We start from the raw sequence: 27,745 nt of genomic DNA, 5'->3' as shown, positions 1-27,745 counted from the left end.
TATATTCTATTGTAATAGCGATCAAAGAACCAATTAGCTTCCAATGATTTACCCACCTGATCATCGGGGACCAGCGAGAACTAATATTTATATCTATGCACAAATATTCAAAGTGACATAACCCTCACCACAAGGATGCACAAGGAAAAGGATGGCTTCAGCTTTATCTCAGCAGCAGTCTAGCTAAATTCTTAATCTAACAGCTCCAACCGTTGATGTTTACATATCACACATTTCAGAATGACAACTGAGCATGACCTTTGTACCATGATAGGTTAACCTTTTCACAAATCATCAATGATTCATAAGCACGTCAGAAATGGACTTCACATATTGTACCCATGTGGGGAATCAAACCGGGTCTTCGGCTCAACAAGCAAACACTTGCATGGATAGGCTATCCCTCCAAGTACATTGTGAACACTGTCAACATACATATACATGAATAGGTTAGGATAGGTTACTGTCACTTGATGTTTAGAAAGTGGTCAGTTCGGTTAATATACCGTCAGTTGTGAGGATCCACTGACCGTAAGTGTTCAGATTGATGCTTTATTCTTAATATCCTCACTACTGTGTTAGTGTATCCTTCTGCAGAGGTTTTAAACCACCACTACCACCACACTGTATGTATCTATTCCTATGCTACCTAGCAAATGTAACAACAGAACTTATGGATGAGAATAGGGGACAAAAATTGTACTGTAGTAGTTAACATCTAACCATTTGGGCATACTGTTTACTCCAAAAATGTAACACCAGATAACTATATCACCATAAAATATCAAGGCTCTTGTCTCCCAACTTTAAGGTTTGTATTACTTTGAAAATGTCTGTCAAGTTATACTTACACTTGTTTAGAACAGTATTCAGTTTGTGAAAGCATATCAATCACTGGAAAGGCATCTGTGATGGTGTAAAACATGCGAAGGTTGTTGGTGCAACAAGTACACCTCATAGAAACAAAAGTGAGTGAGTATGGTTTTACTCTCCATTCATTAATACTCCAGCAGTATCACATTGACGGACATCAGAAATGGGCTTCACACATTGTACCTTGTGAGGAATCAAACCTGGGTCTACAGCATGTCCAGCAAATGCTTTAACCACTCAGTTAACCCAATGCTCTTTAAAATAGCAAATGCAGAAGTATGCAAACATGCAAAAACATTCAAAACAAGCCATGATTTATTTATTTATTCATGTTTGGTGAAGAAAAAAGCAAACAAAGCCACAAATGCAAAGTTGTTGACCAGTGAGATAATCACACTCGAGGAAAGTATAAAACAAACTGGGCTGATCCTTCATAATAGTCAAATCTAGGAAATACTGAACTATTTATGAACAATGCAACATATGTTATATCTGGGATTACACTTTCTGGGTGAAGTACAAATTCTAGTACTTATTGAGTTGAGTTGTGTGGAAGTCATGTTGGCTGAGCGTGTTAGGCGACTTTGTGTGCTGGCGCCGATTAGGTGCCTGACTCTGAGGGTTCAAATCCTGCATGGGACTCAACTCAAAAAGTACTAAAATTTGTACTTTACCAAGAAAGTGTAATCCCAAATATAACATTCGTTACATTTGACCACTTTCTAAATGGCATTGTGTAATCATATTTATGTACAAGTGATTGGTATTTTGGCAAGAAACAGGTGACCCACATTCCAGCTTCCATACACAATACATTCCTTCAGGAGATACAGTAGAATATTTTCTCCATTCCTACTAGTACTGACAAACAATGGCTCCTAAATAATTCTGGAAGACAATGTAAACTAATTCAGTTCAAAAAGAATATATATATATCTCATGAAGGATATTAAATTACGAAAATAATGAACATTAACATCATAACACTACAATAACATAAATACATTCCTTTTCCATAACAAGTTTTAGAATTAGCGTAAGTCTTATAACAGATTCCAACTTATCCTCAACAAGAAAAGGTGCTGCCATGGTTCTGTCAGTAACAGTTTGCGTCAGCCAGACCAATGCGTTTTCTCATTCTGGGAAGAAGTCTGTGTGTTTATTTTGTAAAATGTGAATAGAATATGTGGGATCTTGTGAACAATAGTACATCAGTTTAATGAAATTCTTAAATTAAACATGTTGTGTATGTTCTAATTTCAATGTGTCTTCTCATTTCACCCTATTACCTGATTGTTTGGCACAATATTACAGACATTCCGCAAACATGAAACACGCTGACCTGGCGTTAGGAACGAAACAAACTGCGGGAATAATGTCAATACCTCATCACAAAAATGACATCAGGTTCCATTTCATTAAAAGTTCTCCTGAATTAACAACTTGTACTTGATGTCATTCAACATCAACAACGTGAATCAATATTTTGCACCATTCCCAAATGCATATTACTTGTACATATACTATATGCAATTACAATGAATTGGAAAAATTCTGATTGGTTAATAAGAGGTTTTGAATCACAAATGACCACCAATGACCTGACAACCACATCACCACAGAAAAAGATAAATTCTTGAAAACATACTCCTTTCCCATGTCAAGCATCGTTCAAAAATGATATGTCGAAAAAGAGGTTATGAAATGTAGAATCACACATCTAACCTTAAAGTGTACTTCACAATACATCTGGGGTAGGAAAGAACAAAAGAATTAATTGGAAGTGTATATCTGGTTTTTACAACAGAAAGCATGAAATTTGGCACTTTTCTGCATCTGAATATGATGTCATACTTCCTACATCACTATCAGTGTTGTGACATCCTAATAGTGACAGTCGATGTAGAACTGAAACTTTCAACACTTGCTATATTTTCTTCAGATGTTTCCACTTCATATGGCTTAGAAATATAGACATTTGAAATGTCTGTACCACTTGAAGAACAGCATAATGATCTGAAACACAATGTCTGAACATATATATGCATATTATATAGCAATCGTAGACTTTAAGTAATTTTTACAGAAATTGAAACGTCAAACCAACCCACTCAATATACTTGCAACACCATAAGAGGTGTTACTCAGTCTTGTTTAAGGGGAGATAAATCTGGCATCACAGCAGACACTGCAACAGACACTGCAATCATCTGGTCCCATCCAAAGACATTTGAAGAAAGATCACCATCTTGCCAATTCTCCTGCATTTTGGACACCACTGAGGAGTCAGAGAAACTATCTGAAGCCCATTTCATGATAAACGATTACTGAAGTAAGATGCAGGTCTTCTATGGGGACACTAGTCAAAATGGCCACACACACAAAGTCAAAATGGCCATATCAAAAAGCCTAAAGAGTCACACACTTTTTTCATATTAATGAGCATTCTTCTTGAAATGCTTAATCCATTAATACTTTGATGTTATTACCTGTATTATATTTGGAGACTTTTTCTTTCATCCTGGCCATTTTGACAAGGGGTGTGTGGCCATTTTGACGTTCTTGTGACCAAGACCCAACGTATATCCTATGTAATGGGGCTTCCAGTAGAGACTGTGGATCTCATGTAATCTGTACTAGTCACAGGCCCATGTAATCTGTATTAGTCACAGGGACTGCCTGGATTGGTTGTTTGGAGTCTTGGTTTCACATCATCGTACCCTAATTGTATATATTGGTGTTCATGATGTCAATCACTGGATTGTCCCAACCAGACACAATAAAGCTGCAACACTGCCCAGTGCAGCAATAACTACAATATATACAGAACATATATGAATCATGCAAATAGGTTCAGTGATGTAAATATTATCAATAAATAATCCACTTCCAATTACACTATACACTCACCAATGCCACAGTCGTATGTCTGAATATTGACAATGATAAAATAGCAACTCAATCATTCATTACATTACAAAATGAAGGTCTAGTTTAAGCCTCAAATGTTACTAAAGTTGAGGTTGGGGGGAGGTATATGATCAACACTGGGGTGTCCATTTTATGTCATAGATATGGTATAAGACAGGCTGTCCTGTTGTCATAAAATAATTTCATCGTTAAATGTATAACTGGCATATATCATACAATTCAAGTCATCAATTTCAAAAGAGGGTTTTGAAGGATATGACTTGATAATGTTCTGTTTCCAGGGGGGTCTGTGAACATCCCCCTAGAAGAGTACAGCACAACATAGAAACATAACATTCAGATTTGTAAGACATGAAAGTGTTTGCCATTTAGTCTTGTCCTCAAAATGGAGAATGTCAAATCCAATACAAAATCAACAAACTTGTACCCTGATGCTTCAAACATACATATTCATTATAGCTGCACATTTGTGACTTGATGACAATAACAGAACAATACATGACCATAACGTGCCGCAGGCTTTACACAGCTGTGGCCTAATTCTCTGACATAATATACAGAACAGTATCAGGCCATGGGTCACCAGGTGGAACATCAGGAACATGCTGAATCAGGAAAGTTTGTTGGACAGTATTTTACAAAATTACTGTGGAAGTAAATTTCTCATGATTAGGCTTTGCCCTGTCTATAAACTGCAACAAAGTATTTGCTTAAACGTGTCATATTTAGATGTTTGTAAAATCAGTATTTCTAAAATTATCTACAATAATATCAAAAGCTGCTTAAATCAAACTTCATAAAAGGAACTATGAAAACAACACCTTGACGTTTTTTAAATAATTTTTTGAACTCTTATTAATAATACTGAAACCTGATAGATGTGATGATTATGTAGCTATTCAGCAATGAACATGGAATTCTTGGTCTTCACATTCAAAGAGAGATGTACACGAAATCAGTATGTGATGAACTGCACCTACTCACGAAAGTTGAGGACATCTGGATCATGTCACAAAGGTTACAATCTTACCACGTCCATCAATTCTACTATCCATTTGATAAAGACTATCAAGTCTGACACATAAAACACATAACCCACATACCTGGAACAAAGACAACACTAAAAAAGAAAATGGTATGTGAAAACTTAGGGGAAGCAAAAATCAGTGGGATTGCGTAGTTAAATAAGTAAAAATGGACATTGACAAAGAATAGTAATATCATTTCACCCCATGCCAATTGAGTAACTGAAATTAGATCTGCTTTTATAAGATTTCTCTCTGAATTACAACCCACCTCCAATGACAGTCACGTTAGGTGCACCCACAGTAGCAAAAAGATGGCTAAATGGGTTCTCATAAACTTTCCAGGTCAATTCCGGTTAATTTCTTTTCAACATCAAATTGGATTTTTTACTTGTCATAAAAAATACACATGCACACACGCACACAAAATACCTAAGAATTCAATATCTAAAACATGAGCACATGTTCCAGCAATCTATGACAATGAAAGCATCTATAAGGAGTTTCTCTGAATTTCTATCATGCAGTGACATTCCGTTTAACATATGATTCGGTTTTGCGACAACATGACATCAAGGCTACAGCACAGTCACATCTCAGATTACCAATGTTGCAGCTCTACACTCATTCACTTTTGCTATAAGCAACATGTGCTGCTACAAAATGGGTGGTTGGGTTACACAGCAAAAATAATGCATTCTAAATGACAACTAATCTTCAAATCAGTTACACCTTCACCACTTGATGATAGGCTAACTGAAAATACGTAATACAAGGACTAATGCAAAGCAACAGCTCAAGTTCCATGAAAAGAAAATGAAAAAAAGTCTTCATAGAAACAGTGAGTCTTCTTTGAAATACACAATTCTAATACTGCTTCTGTCTTGATAAGATACTCTTTAACCTCCCATGATAGACACATTCTCATAAAATGTCAAGGGTACTTTACACAGAATGACATCTGAGTATGCCTATCAAACGTTGAGCAGTGTAGAAAGACATGTTTCAGCGCGGATGCTCAGCATTCTGAACAAACATAGCACTAGCAGTTTGTTTTTTCTAATTAAACAGACTGTACTGTCATTGTAATTAATATGCTATGCAAACTAATTGCTACCTTTACTTTCACTGGCCCTGCTAACTATTAAGAAAGAAATCTGAAAAATTCTTATGGAAAAAACAAGGAAAAAGATACATTACACAATAAGGTCATTGCACGCTGTCTATGGAATGTGCTCCTTCATAAATAATATGTACATTTAACACAACATGTTGTAGACACTAGGTGCCAAGACACAGCAAGTACAGTGCTGCAACAAGCACCTGGGTGCCGAGACACTGCATCTACAGTGCTGCAACAAGCCCTGGGTGCCGAGACACTGCTTCTATGGTACTGTAACAAGTATCTGGGTGCTAAGACACTGCTTCTACGGTACTGCAACAAGTATCTGGGTGCCGAGACACTAATTTACAGTGCTGCAACAAGCACCTAGGTGCCAAGACACTGAATCTATAGTGCTGTAACAAGCAGCTGGGCACCAAGGCACATAATCTATGGTGTGCTGCAACAGGCACCTGTTCAAGAGTATTCCCCAGTTCAATACCAGTCTCCACTCTCACACAGCTTAAGAAATTTACATGAAAATGTTTAAACATTTCAAGACTAGAAACACAACACCCTCATGATTGATCTCATATCTGAATATTTAACATGTTCAAGAAAACTGGAAATTCACATGAGGCAAAGCAACCAGATTACTCCTTCGTTGGGTTTAGAAAGAGTATTCATTAGACATGTATATTTTTCATGTCTTCCTATCTGACATGTCATGTATGTCATTGCTACTGAGCAGATTTATGGTGCTGGTTATGGTACTTAGTGTTTTGACTTGTGAATCTTCTACAGTTATGTCCAGAATATAGCTTGATATGGTATTTGAAGCCTCCCTACACAGACACTAAAAGATCAACATATTCAAGAAAACAAATACTCAATTTGAACTTTCATACAAAAGACAATTCCAGTATGATCTGTTGTAGTGATTCCACACATGTCTGGCATCCTCTAGATGTCATGTAAATGGCCAAAATCAGCCACAACCCCTGAAGAATGATTTCCTGGTGACTAGATCCATGGAATCACACAAGCACAAGTCAAAGAAAACACCCATTCCAAATTCCATTGACCACAATTCAGGCATCTTGTCAAATCTCTGTCACCACCAACAGGACATTCATGGTTGCTCTGTCACCTTCAGACCTCTCCTCTTCCTTGCCTCTCTAGTTAGGCCTGCACCATCTTCTCCAGCTCCAGGGGAGACTTGGCCTCCTTCGCCTTTTCTTCCTTCAGTTGCCTGGAAAACAGCATCAAAACTGTTACTATTTGAATTGTGGATACCTTTCTCTTAGGAAAGAGTGAGTTTGGTCTATAGTAGTTCAGTTATATCACAGCACTTTTTAATGTAGGAAGAAAGCTTTTTTTGCTTTTTTAATCATTTACTCAGCAACATTCCAACCATAAACAAATATATGTAAATAATCAAATCTGGACCAGACAATATAGTGATAATCAGCTTGAGCATTGATCTAAGCAGTTGGGACAAGATGTGTTGACCAAGTCAATTTTTATGACAAGCATGAGTCCCTGAAGACTACTTCTAACCTGGATCATCCAGGGCCAGGGTCCTGAAGTATAGCAGATCTTAGAAGTTTATGACTTTGGTAAAACCATAAAGTATAGCTACTGTGCTAACAAGCCTTTAAACATCTCCACCAGGCAACAGAATTCTAGCTAATGATAACTCTGGGAAGAAGATTCCCAAAATCTTTACATATTCATGAAAAACATTATGATAATATGAAATCTGACAGCATGCTTTATTATTTGCCAAACTTTAACAAACATGCATGTCAAACAGAAACAGATTAGCAACAACAATCTTTTGTCAGACAAGCCTCATGGAATATGGCTTTTGCAACAGTTCCCAACACTACTGCAAAAATATTTAACCAGCTTTAAAGCTTGACAATCAAGGATGCTCAAAAAAAGCATTTGTTTTGTGTCTTTTAATTTCTATCAAAACATTAGTACATTCTACTTGAACAGGATAAACAAAATCAAAATCACTGAACTGCTTTTCAAAATTCTCAAATTTCAAGATCGAGGAATGAGCATGAACTAAAATGTCACTACTAGAAATAGTAACTTTTCGCACACTGTTGACAGTATTTCAAATCCTACTGAAACAAAGTCATAAAAATACAACCACTGAGAAAACAATGCTGATTTATATTTACTCTCAGGATTGAGGGTGTGACTTGGATTAATTCAGCTTTGAACAATATTTTATGATCTCAATGCACTCCAGCATGACATGAGGAACACCCAAAGTGAGGTATGTGTTAGATGTCTTCTACTTTTGTGACAACTTTAAGCATGGCTTTATCCTGACTGGTCTAGTAAAAGAATCAGGGTAAATGAGATTTTGTACAGAAACAGTAATTAAAATAAATTAAGTCTCACAATAGTTAGTGACCCAAGTCGCTGAACAAAATTGGTCTTATACAACCGATTATGCATGTGAAACTATCAGGACAAATTATTCAGTTATTAAGTTCAGATACAGCTAAGGGAGACAACTCTGCATAGTAGGACATCACACATGTTGCAGGCTGCCTTTAATTATGCTGCATGACCTCATATAAATCCAGTGAACATATTCAAAATTAACTGTATAAATCCGGTACATAAAGTCAGATGTCACTGTTCCAATGATATGCAGTGTCTAGTAGATTATCCAAGATGGTCAGCTAAACTTGGGAAAACTACAGCCTCAGTGAGCTCAGCCTCAGCCACATTCCCAGGAATCTTTAATACTGTAACTTCCTTAACAATTGTAACACTGTATTCTGAGCTCTGCATAGAAGAATAGATTTATGCAAACTAGTCATAGACTGGTTATGAACCATCTTGATCCATTCCTGTCAATGTGAAGATTGATCCTCATGATATTTATCGCTGGATTGTCTGGTCCAGGCTCAATTATTTACAGACCTGTCACCACATAGTTGAAAAATTGTGGAGTGTGGCATTAAAAAATAGAACCAACCAACCAACCGTCAACACTCACGTACATAGCAGAGTTGTATGTATATGGGTACAGACCATCTTCTAAGGCACCAAATTCATTTCATCACGTTTACAATCCAGCATAGTTTAATATGAAACGCATCCTCGATATCTCCACTATACCCTGGATGCATCTACAGCTCAGCCTGATAAGCATATTACCTCTATTTGTTGGGTCCGCATTCTCACAGTAGCCTGTCAGCAATGTCGCCATTACAACTGAGCTTGCCCAGTGTCAACAAAAACAGTGGTTGCAACTGCGAAGGTTTGCTTGCAATGTGACTCATACTGACAGGTCCAAAACTTTTTGAAATTATGCAAGAACTCCTTCTACTCTTTTCAGAGTAACCCTGTATCATTTGTGTTGCCATGTTTAATAGGTTAGATAATTTAAAAAGCAAAACAGAGTTGTGATGTGATGGTAGGCTGAACATCCCAGCATAGGCACCTGATTGGACACAAAGCCAGCCAAGGGAGGTAATGCATCTGGGGCATATTGGCGATTTATCAGAATGTATACCTTGGAGATATCCAGGATGTTGGAAACGGTGCTAACTAGAACCTGCCCATGAGAAAAAGCTAAACACTCTCATCTGCAATTTTAAAACGACATACAACAGCTCATCAGTCTTGATCAGGGAATTAGCCTATTTTTTGGTCACAATATTCCATTGATTAATGTTTACCTTTAGATTTCACTGAATGGAAAGTTTGTCTTGGAATTACTTAACACCTCAAGGGGAAAATGAATCATGGTCTTTTTGCAAGGAATTTAATCAAATTAAACTGAAAAGCAATCAGTTAGGAGATTAAGAGATTTTCCGACAAAACACTTTGTAAAAGCATAAGTCAGAGCTTCCTATAACTTAAGTGATTCAACATTTTAACCCTATAAACATTCAAAGACCATCATTGGCCACATTTAGGGATTGACAAGACGATAATTAATGATAATCATCACCATGACAACAGCTAAAGCACATGCAGCATGACTGTCTTGAACATTTTGAATGGGACAAGAGGTTGCAGTTAAATAACTTCCTTATTAATTTTGAGACAACATTTTGGTGCCACTTGTAACACCTTACTTATCTAGCTAGTAAGCCAACTATGCAATAATTCAGTGCAGATTCTAACACCAACATGAAGCAAGTGATGAAAATGTACACATCATTTTGATGTTCATTCTAACACCTATATCAAGCAAGCCATGATAACTGAGATATTTCAGTGTAGATTCTAACATCTTACATCAAGCATGTGATGACAATTAATGAATAAATTCTGTGGAAATTCTAGACCTTTCATTAAACAAGGGATGACAATATATGCATCATTTTGTTGTTGATTCCAGCATCTACATCAAGCAAGTGATGACAATTTATGCATCTGTTCTATGTAAATTCTAGTACTTTAATCAAGCAAGTAATGACAATGAATGCATCATTTTGGTGTAGATTCTAACACCTACATCAAGCAAGTGATGACAATTTATGCATCAATTCTATGTGAATTGTAGAATTTTATCAAGCAAGTGATTACAATTTATGCATCATTTTGGTGTAGATTCTAACACCTATATCAAACAAGAGAGTAGTGACAGTTTCTGCACCACCTCTGTGTAAATTCTAGTACTTTTATAAAGCAAGTGACGACAATTTATGCATCATTTCTGTGTAAATTCTAGTACTTCTATCAAGCAAGTGTTGACATTTGCAATGACATTTCAGTGTACATTCTAACACCTACAAGTGATGACAACTGAGAATTTATATATGGGTATATTCTAACATCTTTATCATACAAATATCATACATGATAGACTTGACATGAGCTGGAAGGAAATGGACATATCAGTCCTTCTCAGTGACAATGGTTTTACATTTCTTTTACCTCAGAGCATGTCAAGGAATATTTCAGGGAAATCAAAAGTGGAGAGGACTGAGGGCATAAAGACTGTTTGTTTGTGTGTTTGTTTGTTTGGTTGGTTTTTTTGTTTGTCAATCTACTTGTCTGAGACCATTACATAATGCTGTGGGACAGCATCAATCCAGTAGTTTTACCTGGCTATGATTTACCATTAATGACTTCATCCTGTTGTTTCTATAGGGCCACTATTATGTTGATAGTAAATAAAGAGGAACCAAGATGTTGGATATCAACAGAATTCACTCACTCTGACCAGACTTCCTGATAGTGACAACACTTTATACTTCACACTGAACCCTTTGTACTTCTCAGTATGTATGTACACAAAGACCTGACCCAAGTCCTGGGCCTAAATTTTCGAAGTTCCCTTAGCACTATGATAGTCGTATGCTAATGTTAATGTATGGCACTTACAACTATCTTAGCGCTAAGAGAGCACTGAAAATCAAGGCCCTGATTCTCTGGACTTATATTGTCAGTCATAATATAACAAGAGGTTTTCATACTCTACATCACATTTGATGGCACGTTATGTTTCTAAACCAGTTCTAAATATTCAGTTTTGCAAAAGAAAACCTGACAGTAATATGTACAAATATTAACAGATATTTATAGCCTACATCAAGAAAGAAGAGGTACAAACTCTAAAGTCTATTGAAATAAGTAAAACAAATCACCTGGAATATTTTTGAAAAGATAATATCTCTACATTTAAAAGATTCATTTAAATAGATCAAACCCAAATCCAATTAACAAACACTGAAAGTTCAAAAAATGCTTTCATAAAGTTTGCATCAGTATGAATAAGCAAAAAAGCCTGTTGCAGCTGAACAGATGAAGTTTGCCCATGCTGCTCTGACCAAAGAGCTGCAGCTGCTGGCAGTATACTTACATATGGTTATGTATATGTGTATCAAGGAAGGGGTCAGACCCTACGCTTACAGACTTTCTTATCTCCTCCTGTGTTACATTCAGCACATAGTATCTGTAGGGAACAAGTTACACGCAGGTTTCAATGGCAATAAAACATACTGGCAGCAACTTTGTACTGAGAATACCACTAAACCAAAACAATTTCTTTTTTGATATGATAAGAGTTAATCTGTCATTGTGCAACAGATTATTTATGCAAACAAGGATTTGTTTGTAAAGGGTAAGAAATGTGTATAGAAATTAAATTTGTATGGCTGCAAGTACCTTACCATAGCCAGAAAATGTTTCTGTTAGATCACGCCCACTGCCCATTATCCACATGGCCAGTGAAGGTCTGGGTATCATTGTACAAAGTAGTCTTAAGTCAATGATAAGGTATGAGTAATACGATCAACTTAGCACCAAGTATGGGTGAAACAGTACAGTCTTGCCACTGTACAATATACATGTATGTGAATGTGATATGTTCACAATGTAGAAAAATTGCCAAACCTTACAGTGTTTAATAACATGGAAAAAAACAACATGATCTTTCTTACTTGGAAAGAACAAAAACATCAGTTTATGACTAGACTGAAATGTCAACACAAAAACCCAAAATAGTGAAGTTTTGGATTGCAGTATGATATACCAAAGCAAAGGCAGAACATTTCATCCCTTGCACTTAGATCACTATGTACAATGGCACCCTTGTGTTTGAGTTACAATGAATGATGTGGTACTTTTATAAATTCCTTTCAGAACCGTCAATTTATGTTCATTTCAGGGAAATTTCAGGAAATCTTGACACTGATTGGAGGAGGAGATTGTTCACCTGAAGTGAAGGGTTTGTGAGACAGGTAACAGTGAGACTGAGTGAGATTAAATCTTGATATACTTACTTCTTCCTGACATGGATGACAATGACAACTGTCACACAAATGATGAACAGACATGCACTGGCAATGGCAGCAAATGCACCATGGGAAATGTTAATTCCGTCATCATCATCATCTGGGTCTTGAATAGTCTTAGCTGTTGCCGGGTCCCCTGAAACAGCCAGAGGCAGTCCTTAAGCCAGAGGTTGCAACACAAAGACACCATACCTAGATGCCCCCACTCAAACAAAGAAGCAATTGTCTTAAAGAACTATTTCAGTATAATGCCTTATTGAGTGTATCTCGCTGTGATCATGGCTTTGAATCTGCTCTAGGTATGCCAATATAAGAACATTGTTAAAATAACTATTTCTGAGTTCTGTAGTTGCTATAATGGTAAAGCTCATTAAGATAAATCATTCATTTTACACTAAAAAGAATGAAACAATATCAACTCTTATCACCATAGTGAGTGAGTGAGTTTAGTTTTACGTCGCACTTAGCAATATTCCAGCTATATGGCGACGGTCTGTAAATAATCGAGTCTGGACCAGACAATCCAGTGATCAACAACATGAGCATCGATCTGCGCAATGGGGAACCGATGACATGTGTCAACCAAGTCAGCTAGTCTGACCACCCAATCCCGTTAGTCGCCTCTTACGACAAGCATAGTCACCTTTTATGGCAAGCATGGGTTGCTGAAGGCCTATTCTACCCCGGGAACTTCACGGGTCATTATCACCATAATAATATGAGGTCTACATTGTTAAATAACAAAAAACTATGTGCACCTACTATGTTCAACTAAAGATGAGTTAGAAAGAAAATAAATATGAAAATATATTTATTTAAAACACCACCATGTGACCGTTGTTTCACTGATCACATATGATTTACACAACAATAAAACATAAAATTTCATCAAATCAACCGTAATAGTGAAACCCATGCAACCATGACAATGTGACTGTGTCTGGGCTTTCAGGGTAACACTACCCATAATTTCCTGCAGACATCCTTTGCCACAAGCCAGCAAGACATGAACACATCGGCCCGTCCTCTGTCATCTACTCTATTCAGACGTTACAGACAATTAAATTCTTTCATATCACCAGGGATAAACCTAAGATGCGTTTTGGTGGAATTTCTGCAATACCAGTGCGGCCTAAGTGAATTTAATGCAAAAACTATTGTTATCATTCGCTGCCATCACTGCTATTAGGTGAACCAGTTTTAATCCACATGCAAATATATCCCTGACTAGTTGTAATAAGTTCAGCCATTGAAATCATGTGTTTCTAAAAATCTTTCTTTCGGTAACTTTCGGTTCAAGTTTTCATTTGTGATTATCAGAAAAAATTACGAGCTTATTAAAACAGTTTATTAACATACAAATTGAGTACATATATTTCATTGAAAACTTCAAATACCCACCTAAAATTAACCTGCTGAGGCACTTGGACCCTCCGATCAAGCATTGAGGTCCACACAAATCTAATCAGGTAGGGCATGGGCCCACCCCCTAAAACACTACGGTTTACCCCTGTATCACTGTAGTCAATCTCTCATGCCATGACTGGTTAACTGTAGTATAATAAACTATGTTTAATCTGACTCAAATGACCATTTAGTTTATTTACTTCATTGTACATTGTTACATGCAATTCAACTACAACATAGAACAAGTGACTGGGACCTAAAAACAGTTCACTATATCCATCACTTTGTCAAAATATAAACGTGTTCGTTATAAATAGTTTTTTGAAACATGACTGAATCATGACGTCTCATACATATTTGAGTAGAGCTCATCAAATTCAATTTAGCCAATACTATGTATTTAAACAAATTAAAAACAATATATTTGATATCTTAAAAACATCTGCTAATCAAACTGAATAACACTTGCATGCTTGACAATGATCCAATATATGTCCACTTGTTTATAAACAACAGAAAACGGTCGTTGTATGACAGTCGCTAGCTTGTGGCAGTGGTGTGATGCTGAGTGACCGAGTGTAAAGCCTGTCAGGAAACAGGTTCAGTGAGGGAATATACTAAATAGGGTTAAATGTCAGAAGTGAACTGTCCGCCGTGTCAGAGTGACCTGCAACCCTAACAACCAGGCCAACCTTGTCATCACCTACATCACAAAGCCACAAGAATGATCTGGTTAAAGACATGTTTCAGTAACATGTTTACATTCACTTTTGGGTACTGAACCAGCATGCATCAAAAAGCAGTCTGCCCTTATTCTACTAACTGTAAGGCCATATTCAGATAGAAGTTAGAAAGGTCAACCAAATTTGTCTGAAAAGCAATATGAGATTTTCAACACAGTTTCTCCATGCTGCCAACTTATATCTGTTTTTTATTTTCACCTGTAAGAATAAAGATACCAGTTAACACAAAGAAAAGGTTGGCCTCTTGTCAAGTAAATTTACAACAATAAAAGCATATTATTAGTAGTTGGGAACATGTCACTGCTAGTGGTCTATCTAAACTAAACAGAAATTGTAAATATCACTCCAGACATGTCAAAAACCACCCACATCAAAGTAGTGTACATAGTGTTACAGCAATACATAGATATGTCACACCAACATTGTTAGTACAGTATACCGGCCATCACTAACAAGCAGGTTCAAACTTGGGGTTTAACTTGAGAAATTACTCAGCAAGGGAAGTGTGGTATTTCTCCATGCATGGGATAACAAAAGGCAATATCCATCAAAAGGAATAATGTAACCAAGGTAACGGGACGCTAGTAAAAGAATTCATGGTAACCATGGTAACCAATATGGTCATGCACAACACCAAGTAACAGAAGCGATGGTCAATACCTTTTGTAGTAACTTCTCCAGCTGTTTGGGAGGGAATTAAAAACAATTGTAGTGTCACTACAGGTAATGATGAATAGGATAGACAGTAAGAGTAAAGTCAATGTGTCACTGATATTCATTCATTCCTACGAATTACAAGAACACAGCTCTATCACTATTCACTGTTAACTTATGTATGACACTGGCTAAGTGAGAATGGTTTTACACCACTTTTAGCAATATTCCAGCAATATCATGACTTTGGCCTCTAATGACTAAACTAGCTAAACCAACTAAAAAGGTTTTTAAAAATTGAGTTCCGATTTCACTCAGTATGCACTAAAGCTAAAATGTGATAAAAATAATGCTACATGTTTTATTCATTGCTGAAACTAACAAAAATATGTGGACCATTGCTATGTTCAACAGTGACTGTTGTTTAATGCTCATCAACAATATTCAAGATACATCACAGCAACCTTAAAAAGGTTAAGTTAACAAGTGACTGAACATATGAGCACCAGGATGACACAACATCAGTCAAACTGAATACACTGGTCATCAAATGTATACTCATCCTCTGGTTCATATGACAAGGAGCAATGATGTCCTCATCTCCTGATTACAGCTGTCAAATTTGCTCTATTTATGTCATGAATATATGCATGTACGCCGGATCAGAGAGGAAATAAGTAAAGTTAACAATTGAGAGAACACATTCCAATTCTTCATGTAATTTTACCAAAATTTCTAGATTCTGGTCATCAAACGCTTCATTAAGTCAGAACTTATATTTTCTTACAATGTCATCTGTAATATGCTTGTCAAATTGAAATATGCCAAGATCTTAACACTAAAGCATGTTTTTATATTTTGTTGTTATTTGATGTCATGATTTTGTACCTAACACAGATGAATAAAAAATAAGAAATAAGGAGTGATTATTGTGAGCCAATACATTAAAAGAATCTTGTTCTGGACAGGAATCCCATTCCGTTGTTAAGATTAAACAGGGCATAACGATTTTTATCAAAGCGAGAAATAAACATAGGTAATATGCTGTTGTCCATATGAACTCAATTACCATGATCTTACAGTTCATACATAATAGCCATCATAACACATGTTCAGAAACATGGAAATAAGGGACCTTACAGCAGAAACAGTCATGCACTACCACTCAGAGGTGGAACATACCTCGTGTTGTAAGCTCATCAGCTGCTTGACAAAAGGAAAAGAAAATATCAGTTATTTGTGGGTAAGCTAGAGGAATGTGAGGAAATTACTGGGTGGTACAATGAGGAAAATCAATGATGGAAATATTATGAAATATTACCAAAAAAAAAATCTATTTGATACTGTTCAGTCATATGTTCAGTAGACCCATATGATGTGACATGTTCAAAGTCTGCAGTTATTCATACCACTGGCAAACTGTAGTGCAAATGGGGTTGCGCAGCATTGAGAATATGATAAGTCTTCTTGCATGCAAGCAAAGCGAGCAAAGGCAACGTACTTCCCTCGATTCAGATCGAAAAGTATTTTTCATGCCAAAGCAAAATATCGCCACCATCAAAGGTACACTTCCTTTTCCTCATTTGGTTGTGCTCTCAGATTTCCTACTCCTTGTTTAATAATAATTCACTTGAAATATGTTTTATTCAACATTTTAAGTGACACTAGTGGTATTCAGATCATTCTTCACCTTCATTACCCCTGCAAGCTTCCGGTTGAACGGCGTCGTGGAACAAGAAAAAGCAGAAATTAAAAAGAAATACCGTATTGCCTAATTTTATCATGAGCCTGTTGGCGTTTATTTGTCCTATCTGTCATCACTATTGTTGAATTTTCCTAACATTTATTCCACATAAAAACACTTCTGGCATAATGGGCGAATGTAGCAGGGGAAAATGTAAGTATTCCATATGGAATAATACCTTCCTGATCCTTCACTCTGTTGAACCGAAAGCTGGAAGGGGGAATGGAGGCAAAGAATGGTCTGATACACCAAGAGTTGCGCTCAAAATTGTTGAATAAAAAATATTTCATGTGAGTAATTGTTCAAAATAGGGTTGTGAGAGCACAACCCAGTGAAGAAATGGGTGTATACCTTTGCTGGTGGCAATGTTTTATTTTGACGTTAACAATATTTTTCGAACCGAAGCAAGGGAAGTATGTTGCCAACTTTTGCTCGCTTCGCTCGCACGTAGGAATAGTCATTGCTGCGTAATACAATTTGCACTACAGTTTGCCTGTGTTCATACAAATGTGACATTGCATGTCTATAAATACTATTTATTAAAAACACAAAACAAAATTACACAGAGCCTGAGGGAAGGAACCATAAAAAGAAAAACGAAAATGGTCAAAATTGTAGAAAAATGTGTAAACTGACAGGAAAATTAGCTGTTTTTTAAAAGCATGTGTTCAGAATATTAGTGAGTGAGTGAGCTTAATTTTAAACCGCTTAAATACTTCAGCAATATCACAGTAGGGGACACCAGAATAGTAAAGCAAAACATATTTGGTAAGGATGTGGAAGGTGAAGAATTGAATTCGGTTGATTCATCCTGCTTTGATAGGTATTTAAGTTATAAGTCAGCTTGAAGTGGGATGAACGTTAAAAGTGTAACACTTGATAAAGCCTGAAGCAGACATGAAATACTGACAAATACGGCAACAAATCAGTGATTCAAACCATTGACCACAGGTTTGGAACCATGACAAAGGAACTGATCTCACAGCAAATTGCAGGGCCACAGACATTAGAGACACCTTGATTCCAGAATGAAGACAAAAAGCTTCCAAATGACGTAACTTAGAACTTTAACAGTAAAATACATCCACATAATACAATAAATTATGTGACTATCTTCTGTAAATCATATGATATTAATAGAAACGTTCGAGTAAGTCTTTGTTGTCAAACAAACCACAAAGCCATATATTATGAAGTATTTATATGTTTAAAGATAAAAAAGTCCAAAATAGGCATTCTGAATTGAAAGACAATTTTGCACAGATTTGATTTTTACCAGTTTTTTCTTGCCCACTTGGGATCTCACTCATCTGAAACCAGAATAGCGCAAGAGATCTTGCCTACCAACCTGATCAAGAAATACCTTTAAACGAATTGAAATTTTTTTTGAATCAATGTCCTTATCAGCCATGTGATTCATCTGACGACAAAAACAGCAGCAGATACCAATGCATGCAAACTAAAATAGAAGAAGCCCACAGAGTGAAATAACTATTTACAACAATGATACTACCTTTAGTTACATTCATTTGATCATTTATTGTGATAACTGTAACACCTGCAGAGCCATCCTCCGTCTCATTCCCTGGAATGTCAGCCAATACAGAACATATTTAACAGGATAGTGAGTAGCCTTGAACAAAGGGAGATGACCCATTGTCAATATTCTGAATTACCTCCCCTTGACAAAAACTACTCATTCAGAAGTTCAGTGAAAAACAGTTCAGCATCCTAATAAATCATGGCGAAGGAATTAATGATTGTCTTTTCAATGATTGCATGAAAATGTTAAATGAAAATGCCTTCTTCCTTCACATAGTTCTTGGGGAACACTGACTGAATTAGGGAATGTTGTTTCATTCCAAAGTCAGTAATATTGTTCAAATCTCCATGAGAAGCACTATCTTTCACCATGAGATAATCTATTCCTCCTCCTTCACTAGAATTTCTCATTTACACATACTACACTATGTAAAATATATCTAAATCATTTGTGTATTTATCTTTGACAAAATATCCCTAAACCAATATTTTATAACCGATTTCTTTGGTGCCTAAAGTCAGTGTTGCTTTGTGGAAAGTCCACATGCTTTCAGTGCCTGAAATTTCTTTCAATGCAAGGCAGAGAATCTAATGTTGGCATTATAAACAAAGTACTATATTATAATATACTACATATTGAATGCAAACATGACTCCAGACAGATGCTCAATGGTGTTCATGTTCTGAATAAACATAAACCAAAAGTTTCACCTTCGCAAGTTACAGAGTTTTTTAAAATACATTCCATCACCAATACCTAGCACAGTAAATAAAACATGCTCCATGACCTTACTGAAGTTTTTCAACACTGAAAGAATACAACAGAACGTTTTTTGAAGCCTACCAACACAAACGGGTGATTCCTCATTGCCTGAACACAAAATTTGGATTGACAAGTGTAAACGATCGACGTAGACCATGATTTGATTTAATTTGATGATGATGATGATTATGATGATGATATGAGCTTTAAGACTAACTCTGAAGTCAGGTACTTACGAATGCATGTTATGTTGTTTTCATCATACATGTACCCTTTACAGCACTCTGTCACAACCTTGAACTTGACCTTTGTGTCATTCCGTTCCTTTGTACACGGGATCTTCCTGAAATTATGTTCAAGAAAACATCACTGAAAATATTGTGAAATATTTTCAAAGTTTTCATGTGAAAATATTTGGTTTGTGAAAGGGAAGGCAGATATAGGCTAGTGCATGTGTACTGCATTATTATGAAATTGATTCAGCATATAGCTTCGGTCATAAGACTCTCACATGATCACACTTGATCGCAGACGACCTAGGGGGCACCCATTTTGTTGTGGGGAGGTAGGGGTCATCAATTGTGTACACATGTACCAGGACGTGACTTTCCAAAAAGAAACCCAGGGCTGCAAAATGGAAATTTGGGGAAATTTGGGGAAAATTGTGTGTGTGTGTGTGTGGGTGGGGGGGCTGAATGGACCATATAACATCCCGGACAATAATTCAGAAATAAAATAATTCAATAGTTGAGAACCAAAATCACCTCACTGTCTAGTTTCATCCTGATTAGATATCATGTGGATGCGAGCTAAATGTTGCCAAAATGAATTCTTCGCAATTCAAATATGCAGTAGTCACTGCCAGTGACTTACATTACAGGATTGTGAAGTTACTGTGAATTTTATTGCTAAATAGCAGCAATGAAAAAATGTTTTTAACCCCATATAATCGCCCACCTACAATAAGCATGATTTATTGAGAGGGCGTCTTTCAACAATTTTGTACATTTTAACATTTTAAAATTACGCTTAGAATATATGGAAAGGGGAGTGATTTTGGACATAGCATGCAGGGTGCCTACACACATTGCACATGCTTCTCCTTAAGAATCATCAACTCCCCTCTACTCATAAATTATTAACGGTCCCTAAGGTAAAATCATATATCCACTCAAGTGAGTGAGTGAGTGAGTGAGTAGGTGGGTGAGTGGGTGAGTGAGTGAGTGAGTTTTACGCTGCTTTTACTAATATTCCAGCAATATCACGGCTGGGGACACCAAAAAATCGGCTTAACAAATTGTGCCCATGTGGGGAATCAAACCTGGGTCTTTGGCGTGAACACTTTAACCACTGGGCTACCCCACTGCCCTGTAGATAGATTCTAGTGAACAAGTATTAAATATCATGAATACTTACACAAAATCACATGGGTTACAGGTATGTAAGTGATAACTCAAGGGTTCATCGATCTGTGTGACATTCAAAAAGAGAACAACCTTACACATGCCTATCACTTAGACAAAAGTACGATAGGTCTAAAATTGTCTCGCCAAATGTCTGATTGTGCTTTGAGACTGAATGGTCAATCATGCGGCTAGCTTTTGACTGGCAATCATTGCATGTTTGAAGAAACACACTTACTCAAACACATATTATTATTACTACAGGATATTTATATAGCGCACATATCCATGCATCTAGTGCTTGCTCAAGGCTCTGGTATATGGTTCCCTCGATCACTGGATGTCAGTCTCAACGTCACATCATATCATCGGTCTCAACTCCCTGGGGAGTATACAACTCTTGCTGCCACTAGGCGCACCAAGTTTTGTTGTGGCACCCTCATCCTAACAAAGTACCTTATTCACAGCTAGGTGGACTCGGACACATAGTTACAGTACTTTATTCAAGTTTACTGCACCTTGCTGTACCTGCAACTAGGTTATACACACATTCATGTGGCCACCATCTGGTCATATACCAATGGATTCGTGGGTTCTTTTAAGTGCACAGGGTTGTGTACTCTAGGGGTTGTGACAACACTGAAAGAGTCTGCACACAATGCTGACTCCAAGGTTTTTACACCCGGTCACAGGTGGGCTTGATCCGTCACCTCACTCTTGCTGGATCACTAGCCTGGCACTTTATCCACCTCACCCATCGCACCCCCCACACATACACAATGCATATAGCAAAAGAAAAAAAAAATCACTACCAAACAAATATTACAAACCAAAACAAACATCATCTCGTTACGTTAAAATGAGCATGACAAATTTGCTTTTGAATGTAACTCTGTATGGATAAAGCTATGGCTGAAAGAATGCTGATCTGTTGTTCCAATTTCAACGCAGTCTGGGTATCCATGATGCCACATCGCCAAATCTATTGACAATGCCTGGTTTAAGAAAAGAAAAGGTTGACTTCCAAAACATGACAAGAAGACACAGTCATCAATATCCCTGCATTACCTCCAATTTCAGTCGAAGTCAAACGCCAAAAATATTTTATTCAGAATTCCATTACTATCAAAAGGCACCAGTACACCACCAGACAAATCTATGTGTCAAGTTTGGTGAAGAAATATTGAATGGTTCTAGAGTTCTGCTCCGGAAAAGATAAATGTGCACGGATGGATGGACACACGGGCATTTTAATACCCCCGTAAAACGCGTTGCGGGGGATAAAAAAATCTCCTAGAGAAAACAAGAAAACACATGAATAACCATTAAATAGTCAGCTGTTCCCACCACAGTGAGTGAGTTTAGTTTTATGCTACACTGAGCCATATTGCAGCAATATGACTATGGTCCGTAAATAATCCAATCTGGTCCAGACAATCCAGTGATCAACAACATGAACATTGATCTATGACGTATCTACGAAGCCAGCATGCCTGACCACCTCATCCTGTTTCTGGCGTTTTATGACAACCTTTGGCTACTGAAGATCAGTTCTAACATAGACATTCATGGATTGTTCTCAATAGAAGAAAATGGTAAGCTGAACAGTCAAAACGACCCCAGTTCAAAATACATACTCGTAATATGTGCACATCTTGAATGTAAACCAGCCACATCTGGACTGGTAGGACTCTGTGCAGAGTTTTTGGCCATACTGGTTTACTTCTGGCTTCATGATCTTGAGAGACGTACAAAACTTGGATCTGAAAGTACATGGAAAGACAAGTCTTTGAAATTCATTATGAAAATCATGGGGGTCCTCATTACAGTTTCTCTGTTAACATGGTTAAAGGTCCAAGATGTTTGGTGTACCTTGATTCAAATACCAGGTCAAGACTTCAAATACCTCTGAACCACTCTGACTCTTTAAATGCTGAGATAAATACTATGGTCATGTCAGTAGGACCACACAGTAATGGTATACCGGTATATCACAATACACCTTTCAAACAATACGAATAAAATACCTGTTGCAGTGGGTTTTTTCCTAGAACTGGTACATTGGGTGAAAAAGTACGTGTGAAGTTTTGTCCTTTCCTCTATGGTTTAAGTTAAAATCTACACAGACTTTCATTCACCCTAAAGTTTTCCATTGTAACTAATGGACAAAACCGCATACTTTACATTTAACACATTTTATAAAAAAGAAAATGCAATCCCTCAAAATCAAACCTAAAATTTGAAATTTCTATTATCACAACCATTAAGTTTATTGTCATGGACTTATCATGTAGAAAATAGATGAACAATCGATGTCACTTACTGTCAAACACCTAACCTCAATGCCAGTATGTCACAATACGTTTCGGAATATGGTACCAGAATCGCAACATGTTGTAATACAATTTATTTGCCAGTAAACAGCCCGCCATGTCATACAATATTTATGTAGTATGTCATGTGTGAATATTAAGAGACTACAGTTCTGGATAGAATATTCAACAAAAGCCTTCTGTTAACATGTCATATCCCACTGCATGTCACTAGTGTAGCCTACCCTACCATGCTTACTGGCTTAGTGCTACCAATTACAACATAGATTTCAAAATAATGCTTGTCACCTTGCTAACTGTGGCTCATATTATACAAATTGACAGTTGTTATATCTGTCTGATAAGTTTGTTGCTTCTACAAAAAATAATTCAAATAAAAAATACCTTGGCTTGACATTTAATGAAATAATTTCTAACCAGTTATTATAGTGAATGAATGAGTTTAGTTTATGCCACATTCAGCAATATTCCAGATATATGTCGGTGGTCTGAAATAATCAAGTCAGGACCAAGCAATCCACTGATCAACAGCATGAGCATCAATCTGCACAAATGGGAATGGATGGCATGAGTCAACCAAGTCAGAGTGCCTTACCACCCAATCCCATTAGTTGGCTCTTACGAAAAACATAATCGCCTGTTGTGGAAAGCATGGGTTGCTGAAAACCTATTCTACCCCGCCATTTCACGGGTCTCCAGTTATTATAACATGATATGGTAATTCTGTCAATGAATCATAAGGATGAGAATGGGCGTGAGCAAAAAGAGGAAAATCAGCCAGGGGTCTTGGGGGCTGCATAAAACACAAATCTGCATTACTTATTATGGCGTCGATCATATGACTGACATATATGTATTTTGATGAAGTGAGAATGGGAACATACATGTATTTTCTTTTAGGGACAGAAGGAGTAATTACCAAGGGAATTACAATGTACTTATTTCATAGTGATAATAACCAACCGGCTGTGATTTAAACATTTTATGCAGAATATAATAAGGAAAAGCAAACACTAATTATAAAAGACTAGCAATCATTTGGCCATACTTGGTACTTAGAGCATCATGGAGGACTTGTGTAACTGGAATCTGATAATTAAATAACATTGTTGTATTGCAAGGGGCATTTGACACCATATTTACTAGAACATACAGGAAGGAAAGCACATTCATCAAAGTGGTGATATTACCTTCCTTTGACATTTACATGAGGTCGGGGTAGGATGATACAATCATTTATCAGCATGTCTCTACTGCCATGATCCTTATGGAGAAGAAAGCAGGATTATTTTTGGAGTTTCTAAGTCTGTTTTTATCTGATTATCAGGTTACTATGAATACAATATGGGGCGAATAAGATATGCTTTATGAATATTTAGTTACGAATACAAATATTTATTCATGTAAACGTTATGGTACATATGAAGAAATATAAATACCAAACATGTCAAGTGATTGCCAAAGCTGAACAATTAAATGATTGTTTTCTGTAAAACAAAAAATTGCAATACATTGCGAAAATTTTGCTTAATGACAGTGCTGTACATGGACTTTCCAAATAACACAAGTTTGGCTACTGCATTGCCTTTATATATGTTCCATTTGGTTTATCTCAAATATAACCTTTGCAGAGCGAGGTATCACTAGGCAGTCTAAAATAGACTACACACTCACCTATCATCAGATTTCATTCGTAACGACTTGCGATTTGGTACAAACATAAATTCAGTGCATGAACTCTGTACATTCAGGGGTTAGCTTCCATCATTTAGGGAGAAGTGTGTAACTGGAATTAAATCATGTAAATACAGGAAACAGACCAAAATGGACACAAGAGGACTGATGGTCACTAAACTGAATAACTTGTTCAAACACAATATAGGGAGAATTAAGAATCAAGTGGTTGGACAAAGATGAATTGGTTTGGCATTTGTCACACATATGGTGTAATTGTATCACAGAGTAAAGAAAACAAACTTATATTTGCTATCCAGTAAAACTTTTGGATGGTATTGTTCAAAACTTTAAACTTTAACATTTATTGATCTCAAACTATAAAACTGATGTGAAAAAACATTTTATTTCTATTTCTATGAATACTCTATGACAATACACTTGTTTTACATCAGTTGGCCCATAGGTTACTGACCCATTTTTCAATTTGATATCTCGTTTTGCTTATCTCAATCAGACAAACAACATACCAGTTCCAAGTAAAATCTCTTTTCATAAAATATTTGCAAATATTTGATTCTAATGACCATGAATAATGAATAGTATTCATGAAGGCAGACAGTTCAGTTCACTGAATACATGAGTAAATTCAGTACTACTAATCATGATAATTAGTGTGACTTACATGGGACAATGTGACATATTCCTTGATGTAATAGACATCATAATTTTAGAACAGGACAGGTTTCAATGTTGAGGATTTATGTTTATTGGATACATTCCTTTCCAACATGACATCCTGTGTTTCCTTCATTTGACTAAATTTAAAGTAGTGTATACATCAGATGTTCAAGTAATGCTGTGTTCTATGAGAACAATATAGGAATGTGAAGCAATTTCTGCAAAACCAATGATGAACAGAGAGACATGCTCATGATGCTTCGTGTTCCTCTGCAATCTGGATTCTGGCCAGTGAAACTTGTTCTGAAAATACTGACAAGGCAAACATACTGTACAGTCCATGTATTGCCCAAAACCTTGCAGACCTCAAAAATTGTGTGATGTACTGAAATAGATATGCTGTTTCTTTAGAAAGAAGTATACTAGGTTTTGACAGATCCATTTGGCTTAGCCCTCTAATTGGTCATACACACACTGAGTGTGAGATGTGATGGCCATTCGATTTACATTTACTAAGCTGAATGACAGTTTTGCTGGAAGATGAATATCTGGACATATATTCATAGAAAATTCTGGTTCAACCAGCAAGTTGAGAAAAACATACAAAAATGGAACTGTGTTCAGTAATACCCATGTGTTTCATGGTAAAACTAGTCCAATATAAAACTACACAACTTTGCACTATACCAAGATGTAGATTTTGGACAGAGTATGTATGTATGAACTTGTGGAAATACCTGACACCAATACTAATATTACTAGATTGACAGGCAAGAAACTTTTTTAAGCATTCGTAACTATCAAAAGAAAACTTTTAGCACTACTTATCTTTATACAAAAAGGATATTAACATACTATTATCGTGTATATTTTTAAAATATAATTTTTGAAGGAAACAATCTTCAGAATCGGATTCCTGTAACTGACAAAATTGTGCTTCTCTTTATTTGACACCGAGGCAGCTAAGAGCGCCTGGCACACTTTAATAACTGATTGTAGATAGGAAGCTGATAATAGGCCTACTCACTCGGTTTGTGTCACGAACAATAGGAACGTCAGTGCCAACATTGACACCAACTGCGTTGCCGTTGGTCTAAGGCGTTGTTGCCTCCACGAGAAGCGATTCTTATCGTCTGAAGCCATCTCAGACACAATTCAAAGACAATAGTTGAAATAAACGTTAAAGTATGTCCTCTGAAAATTCAAATTCCGTGACGAGAATCAGAAAGAGCGAATAGGTACATCTCGCTGACTAAACGAACTTTGGTCTTCTGACAATAATAAGCCACCATAGCCGGAAGTGCCGTGACGTAGCAGACGTACACTTCCTCTAGGTTTGTCGAAAACAAGACATTTAACCTGAAAACGGATTTATTTGAGGAAATGAAACAAGCGGTCTGACATAATGACTTTTACTTACTCTCCCAGACGCCTCCGTCTGAATAGTTTGAATGAAAAAGCAAACTACATTTAATTTGAAAAAGAATCAATGGAATAATCACAGCAGGCCCTGTGAGAAATCGACCTACTTCTTTCAGAACTGTGGGACGGAGGACGCATCATTAACCCTCCTGCAAAATATTTAATCTCATCTGGACACTTGTAACAACTATGTAAGAATCATCTTTGTTAATTTTTTTCTTCAGTACCACCAAACAACATCTTCTAGCAACATTCTCAGATGGGATAAAGAATACATGGTACAGAGAACTCGGTAAGTCAGTGTCAGTGTTCTTGCACCCTTACTCTTCATTCTGTATACCAATGACTGTTAATTGTCATTAAATGGGCGTGTTTAGTGTGAAATTCCCAGATGTCGCCTCTGTTAGTTGTCTAATTTCTGATTCTGAACATAATTATCGTCAAAGCACCGAGACATTTTGTCTTTGTGTACAGTTTTCTTTTCTGAATGTAAAGAAAGCTAAAGATATTGTTGTTGATTTTCGGAGAAAGAACGAATTTCTACATCCTCTTATAACTGATAATGCAGATCGAAACTGAAAGGGTGAACCATCACAAATATCTCGGTGTTATTATGCATTCAAAGCACGTCGATCACATTTAGAAAAAAACAAACAAACTTTTTCT

At 36.6% G+C, this 27,745-nt stretch overlaps 1 protein-coding gene across 4 annotated transcripts; it reads right to left on the bottom strand.

The window, feature by feature from the left end:
* Positions 1-1,182: 1,182 nt before the first annotated feature.
* On the bottom strand, positions 1,183-26,962 carry LOC137294029 (uncharacterized). 4 transcript variants are annotated; one of them, XM_067824952.1, is made up of 8 exons: positions 26,685-26,962; positions 22,607-22,732; positions 19,803-19,909; positions 18,775-18,846; positions 16,700-16,720; positions 15,524-15,544; positions 12,702-12,849; positions 1,183-7,183 (listed from the first exon to the last, which is right to left on the bottom strand). In XM_067824952.1, the coding sequence occupies exons 1-8, from the start codon at positions 26,798-26,800 to the stop codon at positions 7,114-7,116; spliced, it is 681 nt and encodes a 226-aa protein (XP_067681053.1). In that variant the 5' UTR covers positions 26,801-26,962; the 3' UTR covers positions 1,183-7,113. The 4 variants fall into 4 exon arrangements, with proteins under 4 accessions (XP_067681053.1, XP_067681068.1, XP_067681061.1 ...); XM_067824967.1 differs by lacking the exon at positions 18,775-18,846; XM_067824960.1 differs by lacking the exons at positions 15,524-15,544; positions 16,700-16,720.
* Between the last annotated feature and the right edge of the window lie 783 nt (positions 26,963-27,745).

Source organism: Haliotis asinina, chromosome 1 (assembly GCF_037392515.1).
Source record: "Haliotis asinina isolate JCU_RB_2024 chromosome 1, JCU_Hal_asi_v2, whole genome shotgun sequence".
NCBI classification, from domain to species: Eukaryota; Metazoa; Mollusca; class Gastropoda; order Lepetellida; family Haliotidae; genus Haliotis; species Haliotis asinina.
Note: the sequence above shows the minus strand (reverse complement) of the source record. Positions and strands in the feature narration are given on the sequence as shown.